Source organism: Hippopotamus amphibius, chromosome 6 (genome assembly GCF_030028045.1).
Source record: "Hippopotamus amphibius kiboko isolate mHipAmp2 chromosome 6, mHipAmp2.hap2, whole genome shotgun sequence".
In the NCBI taxonomy this organism is placed as follows: Eukaryota; Metazoa; Chordata; class Mammalia; order Artiodactyla; family Hippopotamidae; genus Hippopotamus; species Hippopotamus amphibius.
The window spans coordinates 148702077-148718742 of NC_080191.1; the positions used below are offsets into that span (position 1 = coordinate 148702077).

The window sequence follows — 16666 nt, forward strand, 5'->3', positions numbered from 1 at the left end:
TGAATGCAATTAGGGACTCATCCCAGTTTCCAAGGATCCCCCCCCCCGCCAAGGTCTACAGAACAGTTTTCTTTTAGTAATTTCCCTTTACCTGTGTAAATGTAGTAATAATAATTTCTGAAAACCTCAGTAATTCAAAGTATTTTTCCAGGTAAATTTCAAAAAGATACTTAAGAATTAGCTGAGTAAAGTAAGTCCAAAGTGTAATGGCAAGGAAAAAAATTGGTGGGAGTAGTGATATTATGAGGTTTTAAGTTTGATTTTGCCAGATGCTTTGAAATTCAAGTGAAAAATTCAAAATGTTGATTCAGCCTTTCATCTGAGTTTAGAGAGCCAACGTTTTTTGGAGTGTTTTCTAGCTGAATTGGGAAACCTTGATTCTTCATGTGTTTCAGGTACTGAGGCTTTTTAACAGAAGGGTCCAAACATGCCTCCGGACACATAGTTGAGTTTGACTAAACCTGAAAACATGAGGTGTGCTGGACTGCGGGCACAATAAGGCACTTGTAGAGGTGTGGGGTGTTGACGCTGGGTTGGGGAGTCTGCACTTAATCCGGTAAGGGGCAGGTTGCCATCGCGAGTTTATGAGCAAAGAAGTTATATTATAATCAGGACTGCACTTTCAAACAGCCAGCAGGTACTTTGCAGTGAGAAGAGGATGAAGCCAGGGAGACAGGTGTTCAGAATCTGTTATTATAGTGCTGGCGAGAGGCTGTGGGAGTCAGAGTTAGGGTGTTGGCATCAGATGTGGCAAGGAGAGGATGGATGCTAGAGCCATTCTAGAGCACCATCAATCAGCCATTGTAGCCTGCCAGCTATCAGGTGTCACAGATAACTGGGCTTTCAGGCTTAGATGCCTCTTTTCAGGAGCTGCTTCCTCCGAGCAGTCTGCCCTGATTTCTGTCCCATCGAGTTGGATACTCCCCATGGTATTTGGTACCACTGAAACTACCCCAGCTTCACTGTGCTCTGCATGTGTTTAATACATTGTACTCTGTTTATTTGTTTTTGTGTCTTCCCTGTGAGTTCTTCTAGAATAGGTTCATGTCTATGTCCTTTTTGTATCTTCAGTGCCATTCTCAGACATGTGGAATTTGTTTTACTAGCAGGGTATCCAGGAAGATAAGTGGGCGGTTGAAAGTGTCTGGCAGATCAGTGCTGTGGAGAAAGGACAGCGAGATACCCATAGGGAGAACACATGCATGGGAGTGACAGTTCGAGTCATAGGAGTGGATGATAGCTTTGGGGTTGGGGTGGAGTATTGGGAGAGATCAGAGAAGGCTTGATGGCAGAATCATGCAACAGGCTTGCATTTATAGTGCAGCAGGAAGAAGAAGCCATGCGGGACACAGAGAAGTCATAGTCAGCGTGAGAAGACAGAGCAACAAGGTTAGTTGACTCTCCTGGATGTAGTCAGACAACTTCATCGTCTGGTCTCTGTCATGCGTAGACACACACACTGTTTTTCTTGAGTTATACCTGGTCATTTCTCTACTGCAGAAGTGATGAAGTCTGTGTCTGAGGATCATGTGGCTCTAGCAAGATAAAAGCAATATTTATATGCATTGGTCCTTTCTTCCTGATTCAGCATTTATTAAGTACCTAACTCTTTACAGGTTTTAGAGCAGGGTAGACAGGCTTTTGTGTAAATAGTCATGACGTTAGGTGTAACATAGTCATCTAGAGGTCTAGATTGTCATCTAGAGGTCAGAAAGTCCAAAAGGGATCTTACTTGGCTAAAATCAAGGTATTGACTGGGCTACCTTCCTTTCTGGAGGCTCTGGGGGCGAATCTGTTTCCTCATCCTTTCCAGCCTCTAGAGGCTGCCTGCATTCCTTGGCCCACAACCCCTTCCATTCTCATATCTCCTTCTCTAACTCTGACTTTCCTGCCTGCCTCTTTTACTTAGAAAGACGGTTGTTACTACATCAGGCCCACTGGATAGTCCCTACCTCACAAGATCCTTCACGTAATCACATCTGCAGAGTCTCTGTTTACCTTGTAGGTTCCAGGGATTAGGATATGGACATCTTTGGGGTGTCATTATTCTGCCCACCACATCAACCTCTGGTCCCCACAAAAATCTTTTCTGCTGGATGACAGTCCACCCATCCTTCCCAGCCCTGTTAATTGTTTATTCCATTATTCTCCCGTCCTTCCTCTCCCCTCCTCACTCCCTTCATCTGAAGTTCTTATTCGTGCTTGTGTCTTATTTCTCTTTGTGCCCCTAGTACCTAGCATTGTCCTTGGCATGTTGTGAACCCTTAACAAATATTTGGTAAGTAAATGTGTGGCAGACTGCAGTGGCTGTAGGGAGGTTCTGCCTGGTGAGACAGATGCCTGGAGGCTGGCCAGCATCAGATGAGGCTGAGCCAGCCCGGTGGGATGTGGGCACAGCTGGGAGCCAGAGTGTGAAGCAGCAGCATGGAGTGGAGGGTCCTGTGAGCTGGGGCCCAGTGTGGCCATTGACTGTCTCTGTGACCCTGAGCCATGGTTTCCTTATCTTTGGGAGGCTGGATAATAAATACTACATGGGACTAACTGAAAAGTAGATTATCTGCTATTTATAGAGTCCTTGGAATGGAGTATTTTCCTAGTTTATAGCATATCATTAGGCAAAAGTGAGACTCCCTGCTACACTCTGAAATGGGAAGGAGGGCTGTTCACCTTCTAGGAAAAGAAACAGCTGCAGAAAGTTCAACACACAGTTGTCTAAAGGATTGTTGTTCTAAATTTTTTTTTTCCTTTCAGCTGCATCTGATAACACCTCCAAATAAAACACATGTATTTTTCTTCAAGGTTTTGCAGAAGATTTGTTTTAGGTATAGAAACATTATTGAGGACTTATAGATTCCAGTCATCTTTCTAGAACTTTGGGCACCCTGAATTAAGCAAGTCATTTACTCTTCAGAAGCCCAGATACTATAAAGATCCAAATACTTAGTCATTAAATAAAACAGGGTACAAATATACTAGGTTTTTGTCCGGAGACTGTAACAATTAGGTACCTTGGGGACTGTACTCATATAGCCACTGCTATAGCAGAGAAGTAAGCTTGATATTATTCTAAGTGGTTTAGGAATTAACATCTGCTAATACCAGCCAGCTCCAACCTAACATGGTTTAATCTGCTCTGATGGTGGTGCTAGATGAAGTCTCCTACATACTGCTGGGCTGTTTATTTTCAGGATGTAAATAAATGTAACCTGGAATTGTGGTTCTGCATTGTTTCCATCTGCTGATGTTTAGCTTGTAGAAACAATTGATTTGTCGGTTCTAGAAGTGAGTAAACTGACCTAAGAAGAACAACTGTCCCTGCAAGAAGCAATCCCTTGAAAGATAAACAGCAGTAGATCTGGAAACAGATTTGAGGTTCTTAGCACTTAAGGAATTACATTAGCAGATGATTCTGAAATTCCTAGATTTGAGTATCCTTTTTCTTTGAATAATGATCTCTTTGACCTTTTCCTTTTAAATTTTCCTTTATGTTATTATTTTTCATGCTGGTACTTTAGAATTGAAGCCAATACTTCTATGGTAATATTTTCTTAACATACTCCCTAAATTGGATCAGCAGGCCTCCCACATAGTTAAATCCAAAGACCAGACCAAATTTAGAAGCTACTAACTTACATAGAAATATTTTTGAACAGGGGAGTAGCGATTTGATAACTTTATGACAGTAAGTGGTGTTTTTGATCCAAATAATGAATATCATTTGCACATAAGACAGTCTGAAAATTAAGACAGTAAAATTTCACAGAATAGTTTAAAATACTGGTGTGAACAGGAGAGAAAGGGAAAAGGAGAAAGAAAGTTAAGCATTAGTGTATGAAATAGCTACAAGATAATGCAGTCTTATTTACGAATATGTGTATACGCTTTTAACTAGCAGCTGTTCTCAAGTTCAACTCTATGTTTAATAAATACATAGACAAAAATAATTTCTAATCAGTGTGTAATCATTTAGAAGTAGATGGTGGTTTTATGAGCCCTTCAAAGCAATTTAAGTAATTTCTGTGCAGACTTACACTAGTAACCTTCACAACAGACTCTTGTATTGCTAGTGCTGAAACAAATGTCACGTTGGGTCTTGTCCAGTAATTTTGTAACTAGAAATCACCACTTTTATCACCATTACAAAGGAGATTGACTTCCGTTTATGGTGGAATCATTAAACATCAGAAAGTCAGTTAGGTTTATGGCTTCTAGACTTCTTTCTTTGGGTCACAGCCATGGCAGTCATCGTGGTGATCAGGCTAGCCGCGCCCCAGTTCAGCTCATGGTCACTGCTGGTGAGAAAGTTTCAACAGCGAGCGCGTGAGACTGAATGAATGAAGGTGAAGCCTGTGTAAGAATGCGGTCGCTCTGAAGTAGGCTTGAACCCAGCCTAGTTTCTAGAGTTTTGAATCTGTCATTAAGGTTATCACCTCCCTGGATGCTTCGAGTAAAGGCATCTGCTGCTGAGGATTTCCCTTTACATGTCATTCTCTTGAAAGGCACTGTGTAATTTCCTGGCATCATCGTTGGAGTGGAAGTGAGTTCCAAGTTCTAACAGAGACAAAGCACTCTTTCTCTCAGGATTCCAGTGCCTGAAGAAAGGAAACCTGAGGCCCAGGAGTCAGTGCAAGGGAGGGAGGGGGAGCACAGACGGGAATGGGCCTCACCACTCCAGTAGTAATCTAGGTGACAGGCTGCTCACTCCAGGAAAGAACTCCCAGAAGCTGCCGTCCTTTGAAAGTGATGCTGAGTTCTCCAAGTGCACTTCTGATAGGCTGGCCAGTGGGAAGGATGCACTTGCACAGAAGTCAGCATCAGTGAAGTCTGCGTTCAAATGACAGTTGGCCTTCCTATGGCTTGCTCAGGGAACCTCGGGAAAGGGTGAACGTCATTTTAGTTGATGCTTCAGGTGTTGTATATCACTGTTCAGTTAAGTATTAATGTAACCAAGTCCTAAAGGGGAGAAAGTAAATTCCTTTTTTTTTTTTTGGTTTAATTTACGTGTATTGTGAAATGATTATCACCATAGGTTCAGCTAACATCCATTGTCTCATATTGATAGAATATAAGGAAAGAAAAAAATTTCCTCTTACGATAACTCTTAGGTGTAAATTCTTAATAGCTGATGAAAAAGGTAGAGTTTAAAAGGATGTGAATTTATGGATACCTGTTTAGTAACTAAAGTGCTAGCATTTGACTGAGCTATTTTGAGACATGATGTTATTTCATACCACCATTCAGAGAATCAGTGTTACTACACACTGTGCTCTTGGAATTGGGCCATTTATCACCTCAGTTAAATGTTTCTCTGCAGATACAGTGGTGTATGTGGTAGAACTGCTTCCTTAAAATCTAGTCAGGGGAACAACACACAAACAACCAGGTAAAGCAGAGTATAATGGAATCTAGGTGCCCGCACAGTGTGGTTGGAGCACAAAGAAAACAGTGACTGATCCTGAGCAGGGGGTCAGGCAGCACCGTACAGAAGCTTCTCCCGAATTGGCCTCAAGCTGCTGTGGGTCCTCTGTGCTCAGTGTATCTGCCGTGAGGCCCCTCGCGCATGTCTCTCCCTTCATCAGGCAGAGGTCATATCTTAATCATCTTTGCGGCTGTAGCCCTTCGCAAGGTAAAGTGTTATTGTTAAATGAGTAAGCAAAGGTAGCGTTTGAACTGGGTCTAAAGGAAGTTTGTTAAAGGCAGGCAAGTGGGACAGTCCCGAGCTAAGTCTCAGGGACGTGAGAGGGGACGGCGTGCTGAATGGGGGGGTCACAGCCATCACAGGAGGAGTAGGCAGGAGAGGAGCTGCTAGCCTGGAACCACAGCAAGAAGGGTGGAATTTGATTCTGTAACAGAGGCTCCTCGGTTTTTTTAAAACCTGTGATGCTAGTCTGCCACCCACTGTGTTACCTGTATCAGAAACTCAGACTGTCTTATTCCCTTTGATTTTTGTTTTTCATTCAATATTTACTAAGCAGCCACTACTCAGTTGAATATGACTCAGGCCTTCTCCTTAGGGAGTCCCACAGTCTAGTGGGGAAGGTAGGCAAATGCTCTAAACATGATTAGCAATGAGTAGAGATAGCAGTGAGGAACAGAGAGATGATAGGATACTTCAGGGAAGGCTACCTGGGGGCTCGTGAGGCCAGCCTAGGGTCTTGAAGGGTGAGTAGAAGTTTAACCAAATAATTGGTTAAATATACAATGATGCTGTATATATATGGAACAGAAATGATATGGAGGGATCTCTGCTCAAAATGGAATACAGAAGAGACTGAAAAGGGAAACTCAGTATTCATTTTCATATTTATTATTCATGTTTTTAAATGATTTTATGTTGTCATACTCTTTATTTAGATCAGATAGTGACAAAAATAGAAGAAAAAAAAGAGGCTTAGTAGTTTAGACGTCTCCATCCACAGCCTACTGATCTACGGCTATAAAGTCTTGTATGTCCGTTAAGCTTTAGTGTATGTTTTAACTCTTATTGTTTTTAATGTTACCCAGACCAATATCTAGAGAGCAACAAAATAAACTTTAGAAAATTAAAACATTAAAATGCATTGGTAGATTTATTTTAAAGAATTAGACTGTGAATTAGATTAGGTTTCAGACACTGAAACAAAGATTGGAAGGCAAATAGTGTATGTGGGGAGGTGCCCCAGGAAGCAAAGTTAGAGATGAGATGTGAGATTGCGGGAGAGAAGCCAGTGCAGGGTCTGTTAATGAGCAGGGTACAGCTGTGGGCAGCTGGGGCTCAGTTCAGCCAAGGATACCTGGATGATAGTGTAAGAACATGCTTCAGAGAAGTCCCAAATAAGAGGGAAAAGTTGGGGTGTTTAGAGTCCCAGACTCCTTTGTTCAAATGAAGTCTTAAGTGGAGGCTAAAGCAAAAGATAAAAGCAGAGCCTAGAGAGGTGAAACATCTCCACACATAGTTCTGCCACCTGTCATCCTGGGCCACGATTCCATTTCCACACCCCCTGCCCCATACTCAGTTTTCCTGGGAACCTGCAGGACTTCAGGGAGCATGGTTTGAAAGGTTTTGACTTTGCAGGATGATTCGACATCAAGCAGAGCTTGGAGGCTGCCAAAAAGTACCTGTGGGTGTGGGCTCCTTCCACATAATGTGATGGCCATCATGGAGATTATTGAAATATCGCATTCAACTTTTTACCTTTAGAAAAATTCTCAAGCATGACATTATTTTTACTTTCTGGAGAACCAAGTGTAAATTGCACCAGACTTGGACATAAATTTACATAACAAGGACAGGTGTTTCAGGAGCTATAGTTTAGACATCAGGACTTTGACAAGAGAATGCCATATAGGATGGCAGGTTTTTTGGGGCTTTTTTGTTTTTTGTTTTGTAATTAAAATAAATTTGTAAATTAAAATGAATTTGTTTTTCTTGAGTTAAATCAGTCATTTTTATGCTATTACTAATAATCACAGAATGTTCTGGGGAGAAGTGTAGTGTCTGATTCATGTTTCTCTTCCTCAGGTTTCTAACATTCAGGCAAGAACAGTTGTGTTGTCCTGGGCTCCCCCTGTTGGACTTTCATGTGGACCCCACAGTGGTCTTTCCTTTCCCTACAGTTATGAGGTTGCTTTGTCAGACAAAGGACGAGATGGAAAATACAAGATAATTTACAGGTAGCGTATATTTCCTTGTGTTTTTCTCAGCTCCTAAACTGTGAAATTGGTGTTATTGAGGAGAATAAAAAACAAAGGAAAATTGAATGGATTTGCAAGTTTTCCTTTAAATAGTTCTTTTTAAGAATTAGTGATAATTGTAATGTCAAGAGTTAATTTTGTCCAGAGTAATTGCTAATCAGAAATGACTTTTATAGAGCTATTGGGTGTTGGTCAAATATGTTATTTGGTTATGTTAGCTTGCCAGTGTAGTACTAAAGAAAGTTTTCCATTAAGGTTGTCAGGGCAAAAAGTGAGTATGCCTTTTAGTTTATAAATATATCATGCACTTCTGTGATCACCTCTTTTTAGGCTCAGACCTTTTGCTAGTCTTGTTATTTCAAAATTCTACAATGTGGTTTCCACTTCACCCTCCTTCTTATCCTCTACGATAGTTTTCCAGTCTGTTGTAAAGCTTTTCATTCGGAGGCTATCTTAAATGGTCAGAAGTTTAGCACACACGGTAAGGGATTATCCCCTTCCACTTTATGGGCTCCCAGATATTAACCATTCAGATGATTTATAGCTGTGTTCTAAATGTGATAAAAAAATTTTTAGAGTCAAGGCTTTTCTCTTTTGTAATTGCTGGGCACTGCTCAGATTTGCAGAGCAGGAAATCAGAGGCCGTCTTGTTTTAACTACTTGTTTGACCTCTCTGTGACTGGCCCTGGGAACTACTGCCCAAGCCCAGTGTAACATGGTCACACAAAGCCCACCTCTTCCTCTGCCCGAGAGGCTATTTTTCTCTCCTGTTTCCCTGCTGCAGACCTTGCATCTCCCCAGCCCTGTTCCTGATTCTTAATTTGCTCCAAGGACTTTTCTTCTGAACAGAGAAAAGGAGGAGGGAGGGAAGCCCTTTAATCACTCTCTCCTCCAGTTGCCACCCACAGGGCTCTGTCTTCTCTTCCTGGACTCCGGCAAGAGTCTCCTCAAGCTCCTTCAACATCTTGTCTTGCTCTCCTCCCATCCGCCTCCACGCTGCAGAAACAGAGGCAGGCTGTGTACCTTCTCTGTGAAAACACTGTGGTGCTTTTTCACTGTACTTAGAATGTAGTCCTCATCCCTTACTCTGGCTCACAACCATTGGGTTCTATTTTAAAAGTCAGAGCTGGTAGTGACCTTAACAAACTGTGGAGCACCATTTCTCCCAACCCACCAAGAAATGGTTAGATTCTATCAGTGCATGATGGTCATTGGTGGCAGGAGCTAGAGTCCCAAGTGCCCAGTGGGGCAGGCAGGTAATAACATAAGTGAGAAAGTAGGAAGCTTGGGAATGAGGTGAAAGGGAACACTCCTGTCTTCATTGAGAAAGGAGCAGCTGCCACTCATCTAAAATAGGTTGTTTCATAAGGGAATGTAGGCCTAGATTTGCTGATTCCTTGAATTTTTTTTTTAAAGGAAATGCTGAAAATTTGAATTGCTATGTAAACCTTCCTAAGGTTAAACTAATTCAGCAAATTCAAAAAATTTTAAAATAAAGTGCAAATCAAATAACAGAGCTGCAGGCAAGGTGTAGACATCGGCCTCCAGTTTGCAACTTTAAAAAAGTATTTTTATTGGAATAATTTCAAACTTATGTTGCGTGAATAAAGAGATCAAGGAATATGTTCATGTCCTTTACCCAGATTCACCTGTTATTAACTTTGTACCCTGTTTGCTTTACTATTTGATTTTCTCTCTCACTTTTTTCTCCTCTTAATCTGTATTTCTTCCTATTAGTTTTATATGTCATGGTCCTTTACTGCTAAATACTGTAGTGTGTTTCTTAAGATATTTTCTTAAATAGCTACAAATGCAGTTACCAACTTCATGACTTTACATTGATACCATACTTTCAATGCAGTCCAGTCCTCCACATACCAGTTTTGTGGAGTTGATTAAATAACGTCTGCTGTAGCATTTTTCTTCCCCTCTGGGACAAGATACCTTCTAGGGTCAGATATAGCAGTTAGTTGTCATGTCTCTGTAGCTTTCTTTAATTTGGAACACTTCCACACTATTTCATTGTCTTTTATGACACTGACCTCCCCCCCCCCCCCCCGCAGTCTTCTGTTTTAATAAAGAAAACTGAGATGTATACATACTTTTTCAAAAACAAAAATGTTAAATATCACTAGCAGGGCAATAAGTTTAAAATTTTTTAAAAATTATGACTAAATTTCAAACATACAGAAACATAGAGAGTGTAGTACAGTGAACCCCCAGATAACCATCACTGAGGTTTAACAATTATCAAGATTTTGCCACATTTGCATCATATCCCCGTCATCTTTATTATTATTGTTGTTGTTATTGAAGCATTTGGTAGCAACTCATAGATAACACATCAGTTTACTCTTACATAGTTCAGTTGGATGAACGTAGATTTTTTTTTTAACGTAACTGCAATGTCATTCATACCTAGAAAAACTGACACCACCTGGCATCATTTAATGCCTAGGCCATATTCAGATTTCCCCAGTTGTCTCAGAAATATGTTTTAATACTGATTTCTTCCTCTTGGAGCCCAGATGAAGTTTACTCATTGCATGGGATTGTTCGGGCTCATAAATTTATTTAAATCTAGAATGGACTCCCTCTCATCCCTCCCCCCCTTTTTTGTAAAATGGAATAGCCACTTCATATTTTAAAATTTAACTTTAAAATTTTTTTTGTTGATGTACAGTTGACACAAAATATAGATTTCAGGTGTATCTCCCACCTTTTTTAAAATTCTTGACCAGTTGCAAAAAGTGGATCACCTTTTGTATGACTGAATTTGTGGTGTCCTTTAACTTAACCGTCCTCCCCCATATTTCTTATAAATTGGTAGTTAGCTCTGGAGTTTGATCAGATGCAGACTTAACATTGTGGGAGGCTTTCCTCAAGGTAGCTCTATGCACTTCCTCTTTCAGCACATTGGGAAGCAGCAATATTTGGTGGCCTCACTGTGCTTAAATCATGTTTAGGAATTACCCAAAGAATTTTTAAAAATCTTATTTATTTATTTATTTACTTCTTTGAAGTAGAGTTGACATACAATATTAGTTTCAGGTATGCTATGTAGTGATTCAAAATTTTTATAGATTATACTCCATTTAAAGTTATTATACAATATTGGCTATGTTCCCTGTGCTGTACATTACATCCTTGTAGCCTATTTATTATATACATAGTAGTTTGTATTTCTTTATCCCCTACTCTTATCTTGCCCCTCCCAACTTTGCTCTCCCCGCTGGTAACCACCTGTTTGTTCTCTATATCTGTGAGCCTATTTCTGTTTTGTTATATCATTCATTTGTTTTATTTTTTAGATACCACATATAAGTGATAACATACAGTCTTTGTCTTTGTCTGACTTGTTTCACTAAGCATAATACCCTTCAGGTCTGTCCATGTTGTTATTTACAAATGGCTGAATTTCATTATTTTTTGTGGCTGAGGAGACACTGACATTTTTGAAGAATATAGTTATGCCTATACACACTCCTCTCACCTTTAAAAAAATTTTTAATTGGAACATTCCTTATTTTATGGAATGTTGGTTGTTTCTTCATGATTAAGTCAAGATTCTGTTGCAACTTCTGATCAAATAGATGGTTTTATTTTGTGTATGAGAGCTGTTTATTAGAATATATCTATAAGAGAGCTATTTATTAGTATCGATATGTGAGGGAAGCAGATTGCGATTTCTTGAAGAGAGTTGAGAAGTTGAATTGATTGGGGTTCCTGCCAGAGTGAGTCTGGAAAGCCACCTTCAATTGACAGCTGGTACTGTTATTTACACTTACATTTATCTATATATCTCTCTATTCAATTTGCTTAAAATTTACTTATTTTTATGTAGTTACTTTGAAGAAATGATAAGACATTTTGGAATTTTATTCATAAATTAACCTTGCCATTTTCCAGATCCAGAATAACATCATTTAAAGGAATCTAACTTGCCAGTCCAAAAAAATGATAATACCAAATAGGAAAGTTTATTTCTGATTTAAAGTGGAAGTAGAAATATTAGTTCTTGAATCATTGTTGGTACATGACTCTGAGACCCAAATCTAAAACCTGTTTTATTTTTGAAACTGGTATCATTGACTAATAAATGATTTTTCTTTGCAGTGGAGAAGAATTAGAATGTAACCTGAAAGATCTTAGACCAGCAACCGATTATCATGTGAGGTAAGTATTGGAGAATTTGGATCGCTCCTTTTTAAAAGTGTTTGGTTAACAGCACTTGCCTGACTAAAAGTTTCAGTACCTTTGCTCATCAGCCATTCCTTAGTGTCCTACCCTCGAGAGCACAGAGATTGGGAGTCCACAGAAGTGGTTCTGGTAATAGAAAAGTAGATGATACCCTGAACAGAATTTAAAATTTATTTTTACAAAGTAATTTTTATTTTACATAGTCTTCTAAAATCTATTGGAATGTGTGGTTTAATATATAATATTTTTTTCTATAAAACAAATGCATTTTTTACCATGGGTATATCAGTTATTATAGACCTTCCATGTAAACTGTATGTTCAGCCCAAATGACTAAATAAAATCCTTCCCATGTTTCCAGTGTGGACCTTAAAAGGCAATAGGTTTTAAAATAAGACAGGTAATGCAAATATCAAAATTATCTCAGTTTACCAAAGCAACTCACATAGTTTGACATGTAGTCTGAAATCTCTACTGTGATTTTTCTTCAATCTCTACCATGACAGCCCTGGAAGGCAGGGCTAGCTAATCTCAGAAGAAACCCGGCCAACCACAGACCTGTGAGGAGGAAAGTGTCATCTGAATTTTTACAGAGCTCATCCGGTTATTCAAAGATTCATTCATACATCCATTTGCAAATAGGCAGGTTTCTTAATCTGAATGTGATTCATAATATCTTTAAAATTTTAATTTAAACTTTGATTTTATTTAATTTTTAATTTGATCAGAAATTTGAATTTTATGTAATAGGGTGAACAACAAATTCTCTCTACTTTCTTCAGCTGTATATGTGTATATCAAGATTATGTAATAAAATTGCAAGCATCAAGCACACATCCTTTAGTATACTTTCCAAAGGTTAGTTCACACCACATGTTCCTTTGTAGAGGCAAGGTAGCCTAATAGGAAGCGCATATGTTAATTATCAGGAGACGCGTTCTAGTCTGGTTCTGCCATGAACTGACTGTTTTGACTTTGATCAATCACGGAGATTCCATGCCACAATTTTCTCAGTAACAAAAGTAGGGAAAGTAGGGGTGTGTTCAGGTTATAATATCTTATTAGCTGCACAGATGTTTCAAACTATGTCTAAAGCATTACGTAAAAGAGCAAGGTTTTTACGTTCAGTCATAAAGCGTACATCTGCTTAGCTGTTATATTGTTTAGATGAACTCTATTGCAACCATCTTTTCCTGTTTGAATCAAAACTTTTAGGTTTTGAGTCAATTAGCTTCAGCCCAAACATATTGAACTTTTCACGCAGTCTATACAAACAAAAAGATTTGTATAACTTGTGAAGCTGAGATGGTAATAGTTTAACCATTCTTTCAAATGGTCAGTTTAACAACAAACCAGATAATGTAACACCATATAGGGAGTTATATAAATATTCTCCATTACATTGTTAATGTGCCTTTCCTTTTTTCTCTCTTTTAACGTTCATTGTCATTGCTTTACTAAAGGTTTACTTTGTTAATTTTCTGCTCATCCATGAGGTTACAGTATCTTTTTAAAAAAATTTGTGTGTCGCAGTCTGCCCTTTATTTACTGTCCTGTCTCTTGTTTCCCTTTGTATCTTTTTAACCTCTCTTCAAAGGGTAAAGTTGAGAATACTGGCTCATTAATTCTTTTTACGTGTCTTAATGAACACCTTGAACTTCTGAGCAGATAAAAGGAGTAATTAATGGATTCCCCAAAAGAAATAGAAGCATGAGGTGGTTACCATCTAGGGGCCTGGGATCCAGACTTCCTCCTAACACATTGGGGATCCCACCCTTGTGACATATTTGACACACATGTGACACCACACATAGTGTCACCACAAGTGACAGCCTAAGGCACCACCAGTTATTATTTGGTCTAGCACTCTGCTGGCCAGAGAAATGGAAAATTCTCCTTCTCTTTGGTCATGATCTCTTTTAGTGTTTTAAAAGATTCTTTCCTAAAAAAAAAGTCTACAGTCCAAATTATGGTTGCTTTGCTTTGGCTAGTCCACAGTCCGTATAGATCATTCATTCTCTTTCCTTATACAGCCTTTTATTTTTCAAGCTAGGGCAGACTGTTAACACTTCCAGCCCCTATTTAGAGTTAGTTTCCTCTGCCTTGAATTGCTTTGGGAGGCAGCTTGATGACACAGTACACAGAGCTTGGAATTTGGAATTAGTGGTTCAGTCACTTACTGAGGGTGTGTGATTAGGCAAGCCATGTAAGTCCTTGTTCTCTCATTCATAAGATAATAATAATGATACCAGCCTCAGAAAGATGATGTGAGAGCAAATGATATATGTGCAAATCTATTATAAACCTGTAACATGTGTAAATGTTGTTTTTGTTTGTTTTGTTTTTCCAAAGCTGTTGTAGGTTTTCCACACTCTAAAAATAAAAAAGGACTTCATGATGCAGGTTCTTTGAACCTATGTGTAGTTTGACCATATCACTCACTGTTGAGATAAAGATATATCATAATCGGCACTGAAAAAAACAGAGCAAAATCTCTTTTTATGATGCAGTTAACATTCTCAAAATCTTAGTTCCAGGAATGTAAGGTTTTATCAACACAGTAGCCTCAAATATAATTTAGATTTAGTAGTCACCTATAAGACCTCAAAAAGCTATGTGGATATTTCCTCACTTTTCCACAAAGGAGCTCCAAAAAAATTCCATTACTTTACAGCTGCAAAAAGAGCAGTTATATTCATTGCATTTTTATTTATTTGTACATTACCAATTTAGAAGGTGTTGCCTTAAAGGAAGTCTGGAGAGCCAGTGATGAAAACAGAGATGTTTCTTCTAGCAGCGCCAAGCAGGCTGTATTCTCCTTCCAGTTCTTAATGTGCACATTTTGACGAAGGCCTACAGAAATCTATGTTCAAATCACTCTTCCGTAGAGGGAAAGGTTTCTTTCTCAGGTACTAATGTCTCATCTAGGGCTCCTTTCTTGTTGCTTTTGGTTTTACTGCTGTGATTCTATCCCTTTCACATCGATTGCTTGATGTCTTTATGGAATTCTTTTTCTCATTTTCAATTTTTTCCTTCCTCATGTTAGTGAGTATTGTCTGAGTTCACCAGTCAGATATACAACCATTTTTTAAAGCAGCAGTCTCTCAGTCACAGAGATCTGTCATTGAACTGTCTGGTGCTTGGCATCAGTTCCTAGGCAGGAATAGCTCTTGACTTCCACTTGCCATCACATCACTGTTATTGGGAATAATTTATTAAGAGACCAGTGGCATCCTTGAGACAGTGCTATAGGTCATGCGTCTGTGGCTGTTTAGATTGGCACTTTTAGATTGGCACTTTTAGACTGGCACCTTTAGGCCAAATTCCACATTGAAAATTGTATCCTGAGACATTTCAGGTCTTAAAGATTTTTTTCCTCACTTTTTGCTCTCTATTTTTGTGTCATTGCTCCGCATCTATTCAGCCACTTTTTCTTTCCTCCTAGTGATTGAGGAAAGTAATTCCTCAATAATTCCTCTATTATGTTGATTTTAAAAATTTAGGTGTTGGGTTCTGGGTTATTTTTATTAGTCATCACTTTTATATTAGTTACCCAGTTCTTACACAGATTGCTTTTTTTTTCTTTTTTTTTTTGGTTTAATGTTGGTTGAATGTTTAAAAGGAATCAATTTGTAATCATCAAAGTGTGTTTATTCAGTGCTTTTACATATAGGGCATCGTGTTCTGTATTGTATAACGCCAGCAACACAAAATCTCCTCTGTGTGTGTGTGTGTGTGTGTGTGTGTGTGTGTGTGGGTGTGTATTGAGGAAGAGAGAGAAATGAGAAAAATCCAGTACATACATACATGCACATAAATGACATTCAATTTTATAATACTTATGCATAAGTATGTAACTTTACAATTCACATTTATATAGTCATTTATTTATACATATACAAACAAAAGCATATTACTCTTTTAATTTGTAGTTTTATCGTTAATACTGATATTAAAACAGTCATTTTACTGTGGGAGTCAAGAATTTACATTTTTATCAGTGATAGGATAACCAGGAATTTGAATGACGGAATGGATAGCAATGTCATGACAAAATTGGAAGCCATTTTCCAGTCATTGGCATAAACAGTTTGGCAGAGAAGTTACCCAGAGATGATATCATGTAATAACATTTCCCGGAAAAATTGTGTGGTGAAACATTTCCAAAAACATGGGGTTGACCAGCTCAGTGTGGAGTTATAAAATAGGTGTTATTGACTAGAAATTGCAGCTCCTAGTATGTTACAGATGTGCTGGAGGAAGTTGGAGGCAAATTTCTGAAATTTTTGAAGCACCTGTTTCATAAGCATTGAAGTTAGTATTTAAACTGAAACAAATGTGAAAACCCAACACAAGATTAATTATATCATTAGAAAAGTGTGTTCCTCTTTGCTGGCATAAATGCTAAAAGAACTGAATTGTTTGCTGATATATTTAACCTAGGACACTGGTCCTACTCCACAGATCCTCCTATCACATGATGGTATTTAGAGAAAACGCATCAACCATCATGTGAGAAACATTATTGAAGCATTCTTGAAAATGTAATGTCATTTCCAGAGGCTTTTCTTTTCTGTGAAAATTACTGGTAAAAACGAAGCTGGTAGTTATGCAATTAGTTGCCATCTATTTACTGAACGGTTTGAACTGTCAGATGTAGTCATGAGGTACTTAGGTACCATGTCGAGTTTTAGATACTGGGTGCAGCACATTTGTGTTGCCACATAAAATGGATCTTGTTTCCTTTGCAGACAGACTTCTACGAGTGCAGAGCATTGACTCCTCATTTAGA

At 38.7% G+C, this 16666-nt stretch overlaps 1 protein-coding gene across 9 annotated transcripts in view; it reads left to right on the top strand.

Annotated features, from left to right (window-relative positions):
- The window catches only part of FNDC3B (fibronectin type III domain containing 3B), a 324758-nt gene that overhangs the window by 225714 nt on the left and 82378 nt on the right, over window positions 1-16666 (top strand). For all 9 annotated transcript variants that reach the window (XM_057738341.1, XM_057738351.1, XM_057738346.1 and 6 more), the window contains exons 8-9: window positions 7502-7653; window positions 11791-11850. In XM_057738341.1, coding sequence (XP_057594324.1) covers window positions 7502-7653; window positions 11791-11850 — 212 coding nt within the window. The remainder of the gene's footprint in view (window positions 1-7501; window positions 7654-11790; window positions 11851-16666) is intronic.